The sequence below is a fragment of the Pinus tabuliformis genome, chromosome 7 (assembly GCF_031772625.1).
Source record: "Pinus tabuliformis cultivar Carrire ecotype Pingquan chromosome 7, CPIR1, whole genome shotgun sequence".
Taxonomy (NCBI): Eukaryota; Viridiplantae; Streptophyta; class Pinopsida; order Pinales; family Pinaceae; genus Pinus; species Pinus tabuliformis.
In genome coordinates, this window is record NC_142293.1 from 642810007 (window position 1) to 642829029 (window position 19023).

The 19023-nt window shown below is 38.6% G+C and overlaps 1 protein-coding gene across 2 annotated transcripts in view; it reads left to right on the forward strand.

The window, feature by feature from the left end:
• The window catches only part of LOC149249092 (uncharacterized), a 248809-nt gene that overhangs the window by 64646 nt on the left and 165140 nt on the right, over nt 1-19023 (forward strand). For both annotated transcript variants that reach the window (XM_089458634.1, XM_089458635.1), the window contains exons 2-3: nt 8621-8654; nt 8954-9190. In XM_089458634.1, coding sequence (XP_089314760.1) covers nt 8621-8654; nt 8954-9190 — 271 coding nt within the window. The remainder of the gene's footprint in view (nt 1-8620; nt 8655-8953; nt 9191-19023) is intronic.

Consider the following 19023-nt stretch of genomic DNA (forward strand, 5'->3'; position numbering starts at 1 on the left):
ATCAATTAAGCTATTTCCCTAAGTTAAGCTTAGGAAAATTAATTAATTGCTTAATTAAATATAATCAAGGTATTTTCTTGTGAAACCTTTTCTGGGTATTGGAGAAAATGTGTTCCCTAGCCTCATAAACACAATTTGAGACTAGAACACCTGTCTGAGCTACACAAACTAACATATACACCGTGGATTCCCATCGTGCTAGTCCCTTTAACCATGGCACTTGGCCATGAAGTCTTCTCCCCTCTGTGCCATCATTATTCGCTAACACCTAACAATTGAAGGGTGGACTGAGGAAATGTTACTTCCTCTTGGGGGTTGGAAACACCTAATAGGGTTGTCCTTTAGCCAATCCTACCTAGGGAGGAAACAACATTGCAAATTTAAGGCCCTAATGCTGGAAGGGAAGCCTTATTTGAAGTGTTAAATAGCCCTTTACATTCAAGCTTGGTTCACTTAGATGCAAAAATGATTATTGTCTCTGATGACTGGTTGCTTTCACTAGACTTTATGTTGTGTTTTTGAGGTGTTTCAACAACCCATGACCTGGGCACCATACCCACAGGTACCCAGGCCCTAGAGAAGTATATTGGCACTCATAGGTGAAGCATTCAAAGCCTTGGGTCTCCGAGCAATAACAACACATCATACCTACCCCTGGGCACCTCCTGCACCTAGGACATTCTGCCACTTTGCACTACATTTGATGATTCTTCAGGATAATACACTTGGACCCAGAATGACACCAGGACAATTTAGCACCATATGAGGGATGGCAGCTGATTCAGGGCCCATATGAGGATGGTCTTACCTTCAGAGACATGGGACGGTTAGTACCACCTAGAAAGCCCTCAAAGTTGGAGCAGAGATGGACATTTTGAGTAGTTGGAGACTTAGGATACCACCTTTTGGTAATCCAAGTGAATTTTGGGGACAATAGAGGGATATTGATGGAGATTGAAAGGCCAACCCTCAAATGAGGATTTTTGGAGGCTTCTACACCACACCTGGCACTCAAAAGCCTCAAAGCATGCCACATGGAGCTCAGTTACTGGATGACATTAGCCTTTTGAGGCCTCATTTGATTTATTATTTAATCTAGATGGGTTGGCTTGTAACACAATGCATCATTATGATTTTACTTGTCTTTGAGTGGCTTTTAGGTAATATTAGACTAGTCCTTCTCATATAAATAGAGGAGAGGACCTTTTCATTTGTCATCATCATCACTTGTGAATTCGGCCTCTCTACTTGAGAATTTCGGCCTCTTGTACCTATTGGAGAGATGTGATCTATGGAGCATATTTTGTCTTGGAGCTATATTCTTGTCTTTGGAGAAGTTGCCTTGGATCAATGATTGGATTGTACATGCATATTGTCTTGTAAGTGTTTTTTTATTGAAAATTTCTGATTTCATGTCTAATGTATGGAATAAATTGGTGATCTAGGTTAAATATTGTGCCCTAATTTTGTTGAATATCAATTGTATGGAAGCTAGGTCATATTATTGCATGCATTACTCATTGTATGATATGTGAATGAAAATCCCCTTGGTGATCTTACATTAGCTCTCCCAAGTGAATTTTGATCCCTCACAAAGGTAATAGTTAGGGTTTTGATGCTAGGGCATCAAAATATCCTTACTCCTTTGCAAGTTTTAGCCAACCTAAAGAATCCATAGACTCCATCAACCCTAGGACTAGGCACTGGCCATCCATTTGTTGGTGATCAAGTCAATTTTATCCACAAACTTTTACTCTTTTTCTCTCTTACCTAATTCGGCCCTCTTAAGGCTATGCGGCCACCTAGGGCTTAGTGTGAATTGGCTACGAAGGAATATTTTGGGTCTTGGAAAGTCTAAGCATCAAAGGATAAAGTGGATGCCTCAAAATCACTCCCTTTGGTGGGTATTCGTTTGAATCTCATCCATAATTTCTCTTTCCCTAATTGTTTTCCCTAGGATAAAACCCTAGTTTGGTTTTAGCTTCAACTTGAGGGCTTCTTAAGGATTTCATGTGCCATAACCTTGTTGAAGCACATTGTGGGAAACCCTTTCTTGGCACCTTGACCTTGGGTCACCCCAACTATCAACCTATCAATCAAACCCTAGCTCTTATATTGCTTTTCTTTGGCCTTTACAAGGAAAGCAAATTGCCTCCCCTTCATTGTGGGAGCCTAGTAGCTAAATTGAGTCTCTTCCTTAGAAGCCTTCAAGTCACCTCATACCCTAAAATCTGGAATACCTATTAGGTGACCTATATACCGGGACTCCTCCCATTGGTGAAAGTTCATAAAGAGAAAGCAGTAATAGCTATAGTGATAACGGGCTACTACCTCATTGTTGTCACTTGCTCTAGTGGTAGCCTTGTAGGGTACCCCTCTCCAACACCTGCTAGATTTTAGTGATAACGAGCTACTACCTCATTGTTGTCACTTGCTCTAGAGGTAGCCTTATAGGGTACCCCTCTCCAACACTTGCTAGATTTTGCAGCAATAGGCCCTTAGGGAGTGATCCACAATGGAAGAATTCTAGGTCATAATGAGCAAGTTATATTGAAAAAGAAGATTGCGAAACTTTCTTTAAGAGATTAATATCACAATATGATAATGCCCACTGATCTCATCCAAAGAAGAATTGAAGAAGCATAGGTTCATATGGAAAGAGAATTCTTTTTCTACAATCTAAGGTCTAATGTGGCCTTATATAATGAAGAACATATAAATCCAAATAAGACACAAAAGAGGATGAAAAGTAGCGAGAGATGACAAAGATCCCAATATGTAATGACAATCAAAATCTCATTGATTGAAGAACAATATTATAAAACATAGCAGTGTTTCCAAATTGAGATAGCTTAAGGAAGGAGTATCTATGCATGGTGTCATAACGTAATGTTGAATATTGTAGATTGCAAAGCCTTTGGTTTTGCATATTTTCTCTTTTTCATTTTTTGGACAAGTTGAAGGCTACACTGCAACAAGGTTTGAGGAAGGGGAATGAGTTTCAAATATGGTTAACATAGGGCCAAATTTTGAGGAATGATATAAAGGGATGGAAAAATTGAAATGGTAACAAATAAAACACTATATATATATATATATATATATATATATATATATATATATATATATATAAAGGGAGAGAGAGAGAGAAAGCCCCAAGGGTTAGCTCAATTGGTTGGTGTGATTATTGCTAGAAGGTTGTTGATAATTTGATGCATTGTGTAGGTCCCTAATTTGATTCCAGCTGGGTTAGGTGCACTAAGTTTAAACTGCTTGCTTTACATTGGTACCATCCTCGAAATATATATATATATATATATATATATGGAGAGAGAGAGAGCCCCAAGGGTTAGCTCAATTGGTTGGTGTGATTGTTGCTAGAAGGTTATTGATAATTTGATGCATTGTGTAGGTCCCTAATTTGATTCCAGCTGGGTTAGGTGCACTAAGTCTAAACCGCTTGCTTTACATTGGTACCATCCTCGAAATGGAGGGAAGTTCTTGGAAGTTTCTCAAGGATTTATTTACAAGGAGTGTGTGTGTCTGTCTGTCTGCATTGAACACTGAACTCTATAAAAAGTGTCAAATATAAATATAATTAAATAAATATGCAAACATTATAAGTTATTATCTGTTTTATGTGAGTGGGTAAATTTGTTTTTAGATGTTAGGGGGGTTATTTTAGGTGTTAGTTGCAATAGATAGAAACAAGTTTTTGTTTTTTTAATAATAATTTTTGTGGGACTTAGTGGATGTTAACTTGTACTTGGTAGGTCAATCATCAATCGCCCTATGACAGATGGTCCATTTGTCCCATGTGAATTAAGGCACCTATTAGACCTAGTTGTAAACATTACTATCAGCTATAAATTTTGGATTTGGTTTTAATTTAAAACTTGATTCAGTAGAAGAAATTGAATAATTAATTGTTATGGGCACTGCAATTACTGTATTTAAGGTCATAAATTAATGTTTTCATGATTAACAAAGAAATCAATCATGGTAAAGAAGCTCATCTCTTCTGGACAATAATGATCCTCTTTTGGCCATAAACATGGTTTGTTGGCCCTAACCATGGGTGCTTGACAATTAAACTTCACATTAGCGAGGTTCATTTAGGGAAATGTAATATTGTCTAGATAACACTAAAATTTATAAATACCCCAAAATTTCGTTACTGTACATTATTCATCATTTGTGTATTAAATTAGAGCATTATGATTTCAACACCAAGAAGGAGGTTGATGAGGAATAATATGAGATTACCATCGCAAGGTGAATTCTTATCACTTTTAAGCATTTTCTTCATGAAATTTTGCAAAAGGAAATTGACCCTACAAATATTTCAACAATCAAGCATAAATAAGAAATTTCAGAATTGAGAGGGTGTGGCCTACATTTATGAGGTAACAAAATCATAATTGAGGGGCAATGACTTCCCTGATTCCATCTAAGTTTGAATTTAAAGTAACAACATGTTTGTAAGAGGAACACACTGACCACCCAACTTAACAAGTGAACTTCTACACACAATTGCATAATTCTGATTTGGAGAACTTTGGCAATTTCTATAACTAGACAAACTTCAATAGGGAATTCAGTAGCTGACCTACACATTTTTAATTTTAGTCGATGTGAAGTAGAAAGCTACAGGCTGGAGCTATAACTTGTTTTTTCTTTGCATTTTAGTATATTTACCCTTTTAAGGGATTTGTTTGATTTATTTTTTGATTACTCTACATAAAATATAATATGTTGCATGACTCTAGGGTTCAGTGACATCGATATAATTTCCAATTCCTTGCATAGCTATATGGATATAATATGTTCATGTATGTAGTGATCATGCTCAATCCTCTAGAGCTATGCAATAGTTTTAACTTCTTGCATACATGATATTGTGAGCTATAAATGGAATGCCCTAGGATGTTGATTCGGTTTGGAAGTTATTATGCACATGGAGGATCACAGTCATGTTCATGCTAGTTCCATGGACTATCTAGCTTGTGGAAATAATGGATGCTATTTTCGATGATCCTTCTACTATGATTGAAGGATGGTAATGATCCAATTGGTGGGATTATGTCTTGGGAGTGTCAATTAGCACCTTGTTACTTCGGTTTTCCGCACAGGCGATAATAGAAATTCCAACCAGGTTGGAAGGAGGACCTAAATTTTAATGGCTTCATGATCACTCTACTTTCTAAAAGGAAGGGGGATGAGCTCCAAGGTACTATAAATAGGCATCCTGCACTTTTTATTGGATTGTGGAGTAAGGAAGATATGGTCTCACCCCATGTAGTTAGGGTATCCATTAGGAAATTTGGGGGTGACGAGCTCCAAGGCATTATAGATAGGCATCTTGTACTTTTTATTGGATCGTGGAGTAATGAAGATATGGTATCCATCAAGCAATTTGGGAGTTGGCATTATGACTTTACATAATGACATGGGGTTGTTCACCATGCAGATGATGCATTGACTTGATAAGTACAATCCATTTAGTTGATTGAGTAGGATTGCATTGCATGCTAACATAAACTTAATGTTCAGTTCATGTGTTATATGTGAGGAAAGTTGATCCATTAATAATGGTGTCAAGGCTTTATTTATTGTTTTCCCTTGTTGTAGTAGAAGACATGGAATGGAGTGAATCAGGGAGGTGTTTGCAAAGCGTCAACAAGACATGGGATTAATTCAAAGGCAATGGAAGGGGTCGACTTTCCCACTTGGAGTCACTGATGGAGGAAACTACATAAAGAGAAAACTACAATGGGCCCAAGTAAGAAAGGGGACCTTCTGACTTTGTAATAGGTGCTATGTGTTGATTGGTTAAGAGCTATTTATATGTTCTTCCTATTTTCAAATGGATAATCATGAGAGATTGCATTAGGATTTGGTAGTCTTGCGCAATGAAAAGCTTGGCTAGCGAACAATGGAATGATATGGAAGCTCATTGTATAGAATCAATAGATGCATCGGTTGCTACGAGTTAAATGTTAACCAATTGATATGCCCCCGAGGATAAATTTCGTAATAATTTTAGGGATTGATGAGCTTGAGGCATACCAGTATTCTAAGAGAGTAAAGTTCAATATGGAGACCTTGTCCAATTATGCTTAAGACAAATTAGAAATTCTATGTGATATGGTTCATTGAAGGGTTGAATTCCCATGGTAGAGATAAAGTTTCCACTGTTTAGACGGACACCTTAAAAGTGGCCTATATTTGTTCCAATGCAAATAGAGAACAACAACTTGGAAAAAGAAGTTGTGGGTTTGCAACAATCATTTGGAAAAGGCAAGCAACTACCATTTGATAAGAGATCCTTTCTCCTAAATAAGAAAATTCTTCTTTTCTTACTTTATAAACTATAATCACCCCTTCTTGACCTTTTGATCTTCTTCATCTTTTGATCTAGAAACATGATAGTTTGTTGGCAGGGCCTAGGCATAGAAAAGAGCAAAACAAAGAGCCCGGCCCTTCTTGATCTCTAACTCACATTCACCTCATTTCCCTTCTCATTGGTTATGTTTGGACAATTTGGAGCTGATTTGCTTAGGAAGTACTGTCAGCTGTTGGAAAATCAATGTATTTGTAGATTAGAGTTGACTTTCCTTGATAATTACTTGTGATGTTAGTTGGCCTTTTATTACTTTTATTTCTTCTTCATCAAGCAATTACCAAAACATGAAGATCACAAAACACAAAGAACACAAGAGATAGGCTCCAAGCCAGGGCAAAGCCCCTCCAAGGGGAAAACCCAGAAAAAATTCTTCTCTTCTTATAGAATCAATTCAAATGAGAAATCCAAGACCCAAACTCTAAGACCAAGACCTCCCTCCAAGCACCAAGTCAGCCCTCCAACAAGTCCTTCCTTAAGCAAGTCAAAGTCCTCAAAGTCAAACCTCCAAAATTCTGCTCTAGTCAAACTTTCCGACCCTCTACCTTAGGTCTGATTTTCAGATCTGCAATTTTCGGCTTACCAGCAGCTGCAAAAACCCTAGTTTCGCACATGTGAGAGAGAGTAAGCACAAAAACGAGTTCTTCTCTTCTTCTTTGACTTTCTATCTCCTTCTTTTACCTTTGCTCTTTTTCTTCTCTTTCTTCTCTTGTTTCTAAGTCGAATAATGATTGTGATCCAAGGAGGTCGAAGTCTCCTCTATATATACCCTTCTCAAGGGTCGAATAGGCCTCTCCTAGGCCGAATTACACTGACAAGGCCGACTTGGTCTTGGAGGTCAAATTTGACTTTCTAGACACAAAAGCAATGCTTCTTTCTTGTTACCATTGGCCCAAATGGGTCTTATACATATGATAATGACTAACTCATGACAAATATTTTCTTTACTTGACAAACCCTAGGAGCATGAAATGCATGCTTGATCTAGTTGACCATTCAAATGGAGCATGAAACCCATGCTTGAAAATTAATTTTTCTTTTGCTTTTTACATAAAATATACAATGACATGAGTACAATGACGATTATGAAGACCAAAACTAATTACATTTTCCAATAGGAGCTGATTTGGCACTGACACGAAACTGATTTCAGGGGTCAGGCTTATCTTTATGATGAATGATTTACTATTTAGACTAGAGTTTGATGAGTTCTGGACTTTGGAAGCCATTTAGTGTCTTAATGTTTATGTATTATGTTTCATTAAAATAATTAGTTCCTCAGAAATTTTAATTTGTCTCAATGCAATTTTGCCTATTTGCTTCCTTCCATGCGGTATAAATGGGCAAACTTGCATATTTGGTATCTAAGTGTTCCTATTTCCATTGTTGTGCATGAAAATATATCTTTTTAAAGTAAATTTTGAATATTTTTAGTCTTATTCTATTTTTCTTCCCAGTGGATTTTGAGTTTTGTGACCAAGTCCAAATCAACTCTAAACTGAAAGGCTTTCCAAGTCTGATCCAATCCTGATTCTGACTATTTCAATTACATTATTCCACAATTTACATTTGGTCTTGTGTTTGATTCTCACAATTCATTGTTTATGTTCTTGCACTCATCGTGTGTGTTTCATCTTACGATGCTTTTCTATCTCTAATTAATGATTATTGATGCTAAGCCCTTGGGCTCGACATGCACTTTGTGAGTGGAAACAAGGGGCATTGATATATACTTTTGGCTTGCCTGAGCTTATCTTGAACATTTACTATATCTCAACGGCACAAGTTATATCAAATGTAAGAAACAAGAAATTACATAGCTTGTAAGACTGACAAAAAAGTTTGTGATAGGCTAAACAGGTATTTCAATAAAATGAAAAGATTAAAAAAATATAAGACGCGACTTTTGCTGGAGACTCTGTGCAAATATTAGAAGGAAATTTCGTTTTATTCAGCTTAGAGTTAAATAATGGTCAAATTTAATGTTTTTGACGTAATGCCCTTGATCATTTTAGTTGAATGAAATCTACCTTCAATTCTTGATACAAACAAATAAAAAATACATCTTTTGCGAAAGCAATTTATCAGTAATATCCTTTGAAATTCCATGAGCAAGTTGTTTGTTTTTAAATCTCATATGTGAAGACGTGCAAGTTGTAATATATGTGCTTTGTAAGATATCTAAAATACTCTACTCACGGTTTTGTTGTTCAACAGGTGGACCTTTACGTTAGTCATTCTTTACTTTGGGGTAACATTCTTTCTCCTCTAAACACACTTTTTTTTTCACTCTCATCTTTAGTTTCATTGAAATTAGTAGTGTTTTTTGTTTTTGTTTTTGTTTTCGTTGCCCTAGTACACTCCATAGAATACTCCAATAGTCATTCCAGGAATAACTTGTTCTATTTTTCATTCTTCTTCTGATTGCTTATAATGTATATTTAGTAACTTGAATGAATGGAATGTCTCACTACTCTTTCATTTTTATAAATGAAAAAGCTGGAAGAACAAACATTGACATGCTTGCAATTTCATCTTTCATTGCTGTAGCTTGCTACTTTGATTTCTATGGAAGGATGCTATCAGTGGTACAAACAAGGTTCCATTATAGATCATCGTGAGAGAACCAATATTCTGACAGTGGATATAGAACAAGAAACATATGCAGCTGAAAGAGCTAGAGAGAATATAAGTGGAACTTCAGTCGCATTACAAAATTATAATGAATGGCAAGAAAATAGAAAGAAAGCTGGATTTTGGGGCTATGCCATGCAAATTATTTTCCAGGTTGGTAGAATGGAATGGTTCTTTGTCCAATCCCTTCATTGCTTTACTTGCAAAAGAACTACTGAAGACTTGGACTTCTAAACGTTTATGATGCATGCAATTGTATGAGCGTTTTTACATTATAATGTTGGACTTGGATAGCAATAGATCTGGGTGATCTAAATGCAAAAAGACTCGTATCATTTATTTTCTCATTTTAGTTCAATCTCTTTGCTCTAATGCTTTTGTAATACTTTTTTTCTGACACATTATCATGTTGGACTTGGATACCAATAGATGTGGGTGATCTAAATGCAAAGAGTCTCGTATCATTTATTTTCTCATTTTAGTTCAATCTCTTTGCTCTAATGCTTTTGTAATACTTTTTTTCTGACCTTCAAGCTATTAGACTGTTTTAGTTGAGTGGAATGGCAAGGAGTTGGGCTTTTGATATAAATAAAGGATGCACCATTAAGGGCGTTGAAATATGCTGGATTAGGAGGTGTCCAGATATATGGAAAGTCCATTTATCCTTCAATACCTAAGTGCTGGGATGTTTTTTGGTTGACTAAAGCCTAGTGTCTAAAGACAAACGCAATGATACTTCAAAGCATGCGGAATGGAGAGAACCATTCTTTCATACCTGTGATCTTTTTGGGTATCTTTTAATTGCCTCCTTATTGTTTTTAATAAGATGATTGTTTTGCTTAGTTGTTTGTAGCTTGTTATGTACTTAAAGATAATATTGTTTAATAAATATATATGGATTAAAACGCACTTCTAACATAAAGCATGGCATTTTTTAGAAATAAAAAGTAACTGATAAAACTCTGGCAGAAATAAAGATGAATCTGCTAAAAATTTAAAGACCATAAATACCCAGGCACAAATTTTTAGCTATGAAATAAACATTTAAAGGCAACAACAAATTATTGTCATGAACAATTAGAGAGCTTCCATATATTTAGCTAGTTCAAAGCCCATTGGCCTATAATCAACTCAAGATTGAGAATTATCTTGTGGAATTAACCAGTTCAAACTTCACTGTTGAGATTTGAAGTTCTCTTTTCGACTTAATGGAAGATCCTTTGTAATATACCAAATGAAAAAATTTGGGGTTTTCTTGAAATTTTAACTCAGAAATACTTCAGATAAAATTACCATTCATAAATAGAAGATTGCCATGTAAAATTTAACAACATAGAACTGCAAATAAAAATAATGAGCAGAAGGAGATCTCAGCGTTATTTATATATATAAACTGGGGTTTCCATGCCAAAACAACTTATATAGCTGAGATAGAATTGGCCTCAAGAATCTGCTCCAATGCTGGCCCGGCCCTCCACAAAAACTGAATTGAACTGCCACTGCTAAGCTCTCATGTGAATTTTGGATGAATTCACCAAGGGGAGATGGGTGCTCGCTCAATCTCTCTAAATCACCTAAGGGTTTCCGTCCTGGGGCTACTGTTGAAGTAGAGAACTAGTTCTCAAACCTTTCCACAAGAATAAAACACAAATCTAAGATGTGCTCTAATGGCCTCCTCCTCTTTTTATAGATATGATTGACGCGTCTAGAAGCTCCTATTTTATTATTATTTTAATCATTGAGCACATTTCCCTTAATTAAAATATTCTTTTTAATGTGGGAAAATGGTAAATTAGCCATCAAGCCTCCTCATGCCGCTGAAAATCACTTCTAACTATCCCATCATGTAGATCTTCTCATTCCGGTTCCAACAAACTATTACACTAAGGTGTTCTACCAAATAAACGTCTCGAAATGCCACCTTAAGCGTAATTAATTGAGTCAGGCCCATTAATAGCTCTGTTTTTTGAAAGTTGTCAGAATGCAACGGAATGAAAGGCAAACTGTGCGGATGATGGAATATATCAAGCGAATGCCATCAAACCTCATAAAAACTCCTCAAAACCCCTCCAAAAGCCCCTGGGCCCACTAATGTCGCCAACCTGCACCTGTGACCTGTCTGCCCCCAACTTTCAAAGTCCATCCTAACCATGCCATAAGGAACACCAGAAAAAGGAACATCACATCCTCAATCAATAACAACGTCCTCAACTTCTTGTTCTTCTTCAATCTCCAAGCTGGATTCACTGTTGGCTAGATTGGATAGTTTTTATCATGAACTAATAAATCCTAATTTTGTTCATTATCCCAGCTAATTGTTGTGTGATGATACAAATCTCTTGGATCTTCTTTTTCTTTCTTTGAAATAACTTTTCCTGAGGATAAAATAAGGGGCAAATCTACCCCTTTTTCTGCCACCTATAGCCTATGGAATTGTAAAATGGTTATTAATCAATAGTCATGATACTGAGCCATGACTTTCGGACTTGGGGTACAACTGTTATGCACACACACATACACACCCTAACATTATCTAATAACACTTATATCTTGCCTTGATCAATATTTTTTTTTTCCAAGGAAAATTGTGGTGAAACCCAAGGGATGCTGCCCCACATTTGTGGATGGCAGTCCTAGTGAATCGCTAGTGTAGATTAGTGCATCTCACCCAGGGGGATTCAAACTAGGCACAGGATGGCATGTAACTAGCCAAATGCCCAACAACATTGGTGACAACCAGTTGAGCCAACCTTCTTGGGCTATATTCAGTATACTTATATATCTATCTTAGATATATTGTGTCCTATGATGTGAACTATAACAATTGTCACTGCAGTGCCTAATAATTCTTTAGTTTCTTATGATTTCCACCTTGCTTTGCCATTCATTCCTTTCTACAACAAAATAATCATATTGATAATAATAATTGCATGCATACATACTGTTTTGATTAGTGATCTTGCTAGTTTGCGATGCCACTTTTTTCCATTTGACCTCATCGCCCAACAATTCAGTTATTATCTATGCTTTATTGCTCCCCTACAGATATTCTTTGCTCCTGCTTCCATTGGTGACTTCTACAGAAGCCATAGCTTTATTTCTTTAAGTCTAAGTATGGAACTCGGTGGGGTATGTTGTTTTTAGGCAGCCTTCAACTCATGGCTATGTTGATGGATGTGACAACACCTAGATCGTTTTCCAATTTAGATGCCGATTTCTTTGGTTCATGCAAAAAATTCATCTTTGACTCCATTGTTCAAATTGAATGTTTCACACTTTGAGTCAGAGGATTTCCATGCCTTAGTGCAGTGGGTTTGGATCCTAACCCCTAGGCCAGTGGGGAGCTCAGGGATGGATTCTTTGGTGGGAGGCGATTTGTTGTACTGTTAAGTTTATGTGAGTGGGGGCAGATGATGGCCCACAAGCAGAGAAAATAGTTGTGGGCGATTTGTCTCTGGCTTGAGGAGTTCCACATATTTTTGGAGGAGGATCTTCATAATGTTTCCCTTTAGGAGGAGGATAGCGAGGTTGGCTTGTGAAATTTTCAAGCCCTAAGTAAATAATGTCCTAATGACGTCAGTCAAATAAGTAGATTTCTGAATTTAATTAATGTTAAAATTAGATTTCAGACTATAATGTCAATCACACAATAGCTAGAAATTAAATAGCGAAAGCATAAAATTTAATTTCACACATATATAGGGAATCACTCCCTCAGATCAGTGTTTCATTCCTTAGAAAAACTTACAGGGAAATCTCCACATGCTGCCCACGAAAACAGCACCGCATGGTTACTGAAATCACCCTGAACTTGAGCTTCTACTGGCTGCTTGAGAGCTACATCTGCTGAGAAATCAGAAACATCAATTATTTGTTGTACAACCTTGTTGTATGGACTATATGGCTGTCACAGGACCCCACTATATGGATTTCATATGACTATATGGATCCATGTACGTCCATATGGCCGTACTAGACTATTCTGTATGATTGTATAGAACTGTGCACTGCCTAGAAACGCCACTTTCTTGGCTCTCTCTCTCTCTCTCGGTCACTCAACTTGCTCAACTGCTTGTGTGTTAAGAGCCTCTACCTTGATCTATCTTCATACTTTTAGCTGATATTACTCCTAGTCTAACTTATGCATGAGATATGCTTTTAAACTCAACTGCTAAATATAAGACTCACATTTTTACCAAGGTGAATTTCAAAATAGAAATACTTTTTGAAAATATCTTGAACTACTTCTTGCACATTCACCCTAAACTTGTGTAAAAGTTTCTATTCGAGCTATAATTCTCAACACTCCCTCTTAGCAAAGACGGAATTCTGCACCAATCCAAGTTTGTCTTTTAATGCCTCATACTTCTCTTTTTCCAAGGGCTTGGTCAAAATATTAGCTACGTGTTGGTCCATGGAAATATGATGGAGCTTCACTGTTTCGTTCTGATCCCTGTCTTGTATGAAGTGATATATGATCTCTATATGCTTGGACTTGTCATCAAACATTAGATTCTTGAAGTGTTTGATACAACTCTAATTATCACAATAAATGACTATAGGTTCCTGTTGTTGCACAAACTACTAGGCCTTGTAAAGAGCCAGGAAGCTAGTTGTAACATTGGATTCTTAAAGTGTTTGATACAACTCTAATTATCACAATAAATGACTATAGGTTCCTGTTGCTGCACAAACTAGCAGGCCTTGTAAAGAGGCAGGAGCTAGAGGGCACAACAACACTTGAGACAGAGGCCCACTATCACCACAACCCAAGTCCCCTACTCTTCTTGGATTTTCACCGACGGGAGGAGTCCCAATATATAATCACTTGTGAGCTTTGGGAGAAGCTAGTAAGATCTTACATGGAAAACTTGTGAAAATTCCACAAACCGGAATCCTATTGCAACAGCTAGAAATTATCCTCCTAATTGTTAATTTAATTTAACAATTTATTTACTATTTCCTACAACAAATACTGAATAACTCACTGCAATCTACACAAATAAAACTGTGAAAGAATAAACGTTGGAAGAAATGATGACACACACACACACATAAAATAACACAGTTATTGTTTGGACAAAAGTCCTCGGAAAAACCCAACTTGGGAAAACCGGTTCAACAACTGAGGGTTTTATTATTAAGCAGCAGTGAAATAATTTGAGTACAACTGGACGCTGAAACTGGCAATCCTACAGAGAAAAACCGGCAAGAAAAATGTAGTGAGGAATTCCCTCACTCCACAGGGAAATCCGGGCTTTGACCTCAACTCAAATTGAGTCGTCCAAACTGCCTCTGCACAACTACTGCGTCACCCTAGCGCGGTCACTTCCGCACTCATCTCGAACCAGCTTCTCCTCAAGCCGTCTGGTTTGCTGCTGTCTGGGAAAATGTCTCTCCTGGCCTCTGGAACCTCTGTCCAGCTTCTGGCACTGAAATTCGGCTTTCCCGAACGTAATCAAAATTGCCTCTAGAGGCTACTGAGCTACTCTGCGTTAGCCTCTCTGTGGCTCTTCTGCTTCTCTGCAAATGCACTCACTGGATCTGGAAATCTTCCTCCGGATTCACTATCTTTGCCCCTCTCTCACTGCTTCAATCTCACTGGCTCTCTCTTTGGCAACTGAATGCTTCTACTCTGGAAATCGATCTGCTCATGAAATCAAACTTCACAAGTGTATACTCCAAGTGCCCATCGACTTCTTATAATCCTCTGTTGGGACTCCAACGACCAAGATCAAATCTTAATCGATGGCTAGGATTAACTTTAAGTCGATCCATCTGAGTTTCTAGATGATTCATGCCTTGACTTAATTAATTCTGATTAATCAACCATATTCCCTAAGTTTAGACTTGGGAAATATTTAAAAACTGGCTAATAATCTAGTTAAGTCATTTCTAGGTAGAATTTCCAGAAACGATTTATGGGTTTTGGAGATCTCCTGTATTCTAGCCTTTCCACAAAATTTCGTGGCTAGAACAGATCCGATGCTACAAAAATTAACACTCCCTCTTAACGAGGAATGTGTTCTAGTGCTCTCTTGCTCCCCCTGTAGCAGCGACATGTCTCTGCATCATCTCTTGTCACGCTGTTGATGTCTGGCTACTGCTGCCTACCAACCACTACGCAACTCTGATATATGCTACATCTATGCTGCTGCTGATCCTGCTGAACTGCTGCCAACACTTCATCTGCACTGCAACTCCCTCTCATCTATTGCTGCTACAACTGAGAAGCATCCTAAATACTGAATCAACTGTGATCAGTATGATGCACCTGTCACTCGAGTCTCTCGCTGCTGCTAGTATCTGCAATGTCATTGAAGAATTTGCATTGCTGCTGACTCTGCACCGTACTGACTGCACTGCTGCCAACTTTGCACTGCGCTCCCCGGCATCTGACTGCTACTAGTCTCTGCAACTGTCACTCTGACATCTAACTACACCAACTGCCACTGATCCATCCTACTACTGAAAACTGTGGGCCCCCGTAGCAAGGTATTGTCCCATGAGGTGGACCTCCTCAAGGATCCTTCCCAACTATAGCACTCTGGGGCTACAACACCAAATCTCCCCACCTCACTCTTGGAGGCATGTCTGCAAACATCGCAAAGTCTTCCTCCATCTTGGAGGACAACCTATCAATCTCGGCATGAGCTGCCGCTTGGTCCTGCTTCTCTTCTTTGTCCTTCTTCCTGAGAGGACATTGGGTACTGTAGTGGCCAAACTCGCCACACCTAAAGCACTTGACCTTCGACAAGTCCTTCTTCTTCCACTGCCCCCCCTGTCCCTGACTGGGACCCTTTGATGCGAGGGCCACATTATCCTCCTCCTTGACCTATTTCTTTCTACTGTTACTGCCACTAATGGAGCTCTTTAAAAGAGCTCGCCTCAACCCCTCTTGCTACAAATCAGCCCACATCCTGTCCCAACTTGGCAAGGTCTCTCTGTCGAAGATACTTTGGATGAATACCCGCCACTCGTCGGAGAAACTGTTTAGTGTCAATCACACTAGCTCTGTGGGTTGAGGCGCTGCCCCAACCACTGACAACTGATCTCAGACCTCCTGAATCCTGGTGAGGAAGGGGTTTATGCCTTCCCCCTCCTGCATCCTGATGCACCTCAACTTCTCCTCTAAGTACATCTTCCGCTACTCGGAATTGCCCTGGTATAGCGTGGAGAGAGTCTCCCACATCTCTTTGGCAATACCCTTGCCAACTATGTGTGAAACAATGTGATCCTAGGCTCCGTCTAGGATCAACCTATTCGCCAATGCCATCTCCTTTCTGTACTCCTTCAACTGATCTTCATCCTGGGGAACTGCTACCACTGCATCAATATATGGCTTCAAGCCATATCCATCCAGAAGGAAGGATATCCTAGCCTTCCAAATGACATAGTTGGAAGCACCATCCAACCTATCCTGATCACAAATTCTAGTAGTGGCCATCTCAACAAATGTCGAAAATCTCCTCTTCCCTTCTGCTCAGTTGTTGCCTAGCTATTCACACTCCCTTATGGAGTGAGAATCGTTGCTCACAATGACTGCTGATATGCAAGGGAAATCGAACTTCTTGAGACTAGAAGTTCCCTGAGAAAAATCTTCCCTCAATGTGTGCTCTTCTTCCTTCCACCCGACGCTAGCTTTGCTCTAGCAAACTACTGCGTCTAACTAGAGATCTGCTTTGCAATAATACTGGGCTTCTCCCTCTGCCTCTGGAATCTCTCGATCTGGAGGGATCGATTTTTTCTGTTCCTCACTCAGAAAAATCGAATCTCCTCAAGAAACTCGGTCTCTCGGCAAAGTGACTGCGCTGCCTCTGGGGTTTCGATTTGCTGCCCACACTGAACAACGAAACTCCTTCTGTCTTCGCTACTGAGCTCTCCGGCTGATCATCTGTGCTCTGATACCATGTGAAAATTCCACAAACAAGAATCTTATTGCAGCAACTGGAAATTATTCTCCTAATTGTTAATTTAATTTAACAACTTATTTACTGTTTCCTACAACCAATACTGAGTAACCCACACTACAATCTACACAATTAAAACTGCGGAAGAATAAATGCTGGAAGGAATGCTAGCACACACACATAAAATGTTAAACACACATGGACAGTAAAACAATGTGAAAGATAAAACATGCAATACAATTTTTATTGACAAATGATTTACATTTATAGTACATTATGTGACTCTTGGGTTTCAGATCCCAAGGTCTCTTGGACTGCTTTTGTCCATTCGACTTCCACACTAACCCATTAGGATTAGGTGTCCAACATTCCCCCCCTTAATCCGAAGGGTTATGTATGAGTCCAAGAAGAGAGCTGTAATACAAAATGTGCAAAAATGCATGGCAGCACTACGCTAAATGTGCTCTATGAAATGTTGGTATAAAGGGTGGTGGTTTAAGGATGACCACCAACACTGGAACGCTTAGTGCAGTTCCCGGAACTCTTCCAAAACTGGCAAGAAACTGAAGTTTTCTGCTAGAGGAAGTGATCCTATTGTTTTAAAGAGGGAAACCTTCAACCATAAAAGGGAGGTCTCACCCCAAATAAAAGGTAAAACTTCAACCTGAAAAGGGAAGTCTCAACCTGTGATGGTTTAAGGATAACCAACAACTCTGGAATGCTTAATGCAACTCCTGGAACTCTTCCAAAACTGGCAAGAAGCTGGTGTCTTCTGCTAGAGGAAGTGTCCTTAATCTGTGATGGTTTAAGGATGACCAACAACTCTGCGATTCCTGGAACTCTTCCAAAACTGGCAAGAAGCTGGAGTCTTCTGCTAGAGGAAGTGTCCCAGATTGCCAACTGAAGGCATGTTCAGGGGCATCTTTGTCTCTGGCTACAACTCTGAAACTAGTGTGGCAGGGTGTGGCTCAGGCTCGCTTGATGTGACTTTGAAGCTTGTAGATGACCATCATTTCCCCCCCTGTCAGATACAAGGTGAGATGATGGAGAAAACTCAACTGCAAGACTGTTCAATATTCTGGGACAAGTTCTGACATGTGTTTGGAATATCTTCTTGGCTGTTGATGCCCATTGCCAAGAAGCGATCCATCCAAGATGAATCTTTGTTCTTGCAGACGTTTGTTTCTGAAGCATCTGTGTGAAGAATGGCTGGTTTTATGACAGTGCTTACATGGATGAAGATCAAAACAGTGATCTTTCAAATGGCCAACTCGATCACAGTGTTGGCATTTCACGATCTGTTGTTGTTGTTGCTGTGGAAGAGGGGAAGAGTCTGGAACAGCTGAAGCTGAACTGTCATGAAGAGCAGGTGAACTGTCATGAATGAATCCAGCACTCTGAAACTGAATGGGCTTGGCATAGTCTGGAATATGAAAGGACAAGTCCTTGTCATATCCAAGACCAGTTCTGTGCTTGTTGTGGACAAGCTGTTCCCAAGGTCTGATGATGGGCTTGGGAAGTGCAGACTGAGTTTCTGCATCTACATGTACAACTGCTGCTTTATTGGATTCTGGATCTGATTCAACCTCAATCTTACTAATTTCACCAATTGCTGGTTTAACCTTGAACAACATATTGTTTTGAGCAGAAAAGAATTTGGAATGACAAATCTGTTGAAGCTCATCTTGCTGGAACTGAGATTCTAGTTACAAAAAATCAATCTTTTCTTGTGCATCATGCAGGCAGGTCTGAATGTCACAAAGAGTGTCTTTGCTAACATTTACCTTCCCACCAATAGTGGAGTGTATTAGTGTATTCAGTAACTCTAATACATCATCAAATCTAGCCATTGTCTCAACAAAGAAATGAACACTCAACAATCCTAGTGGAGACTATAGCAAGTCTAGACAAACCCCAGCTATTGAAGATTTCAAAAATTAAGAATATCAGTTTGAAAAATACATTGTCCAATACCAGACTTTCAGAGATTCTGTTCTTTAAATTCTGTAGCAATGTGTTAAAAACTTCAGCAGGGCTTTATTATGTATTCTGCCCTTAAAATACAGAGATTCCAGC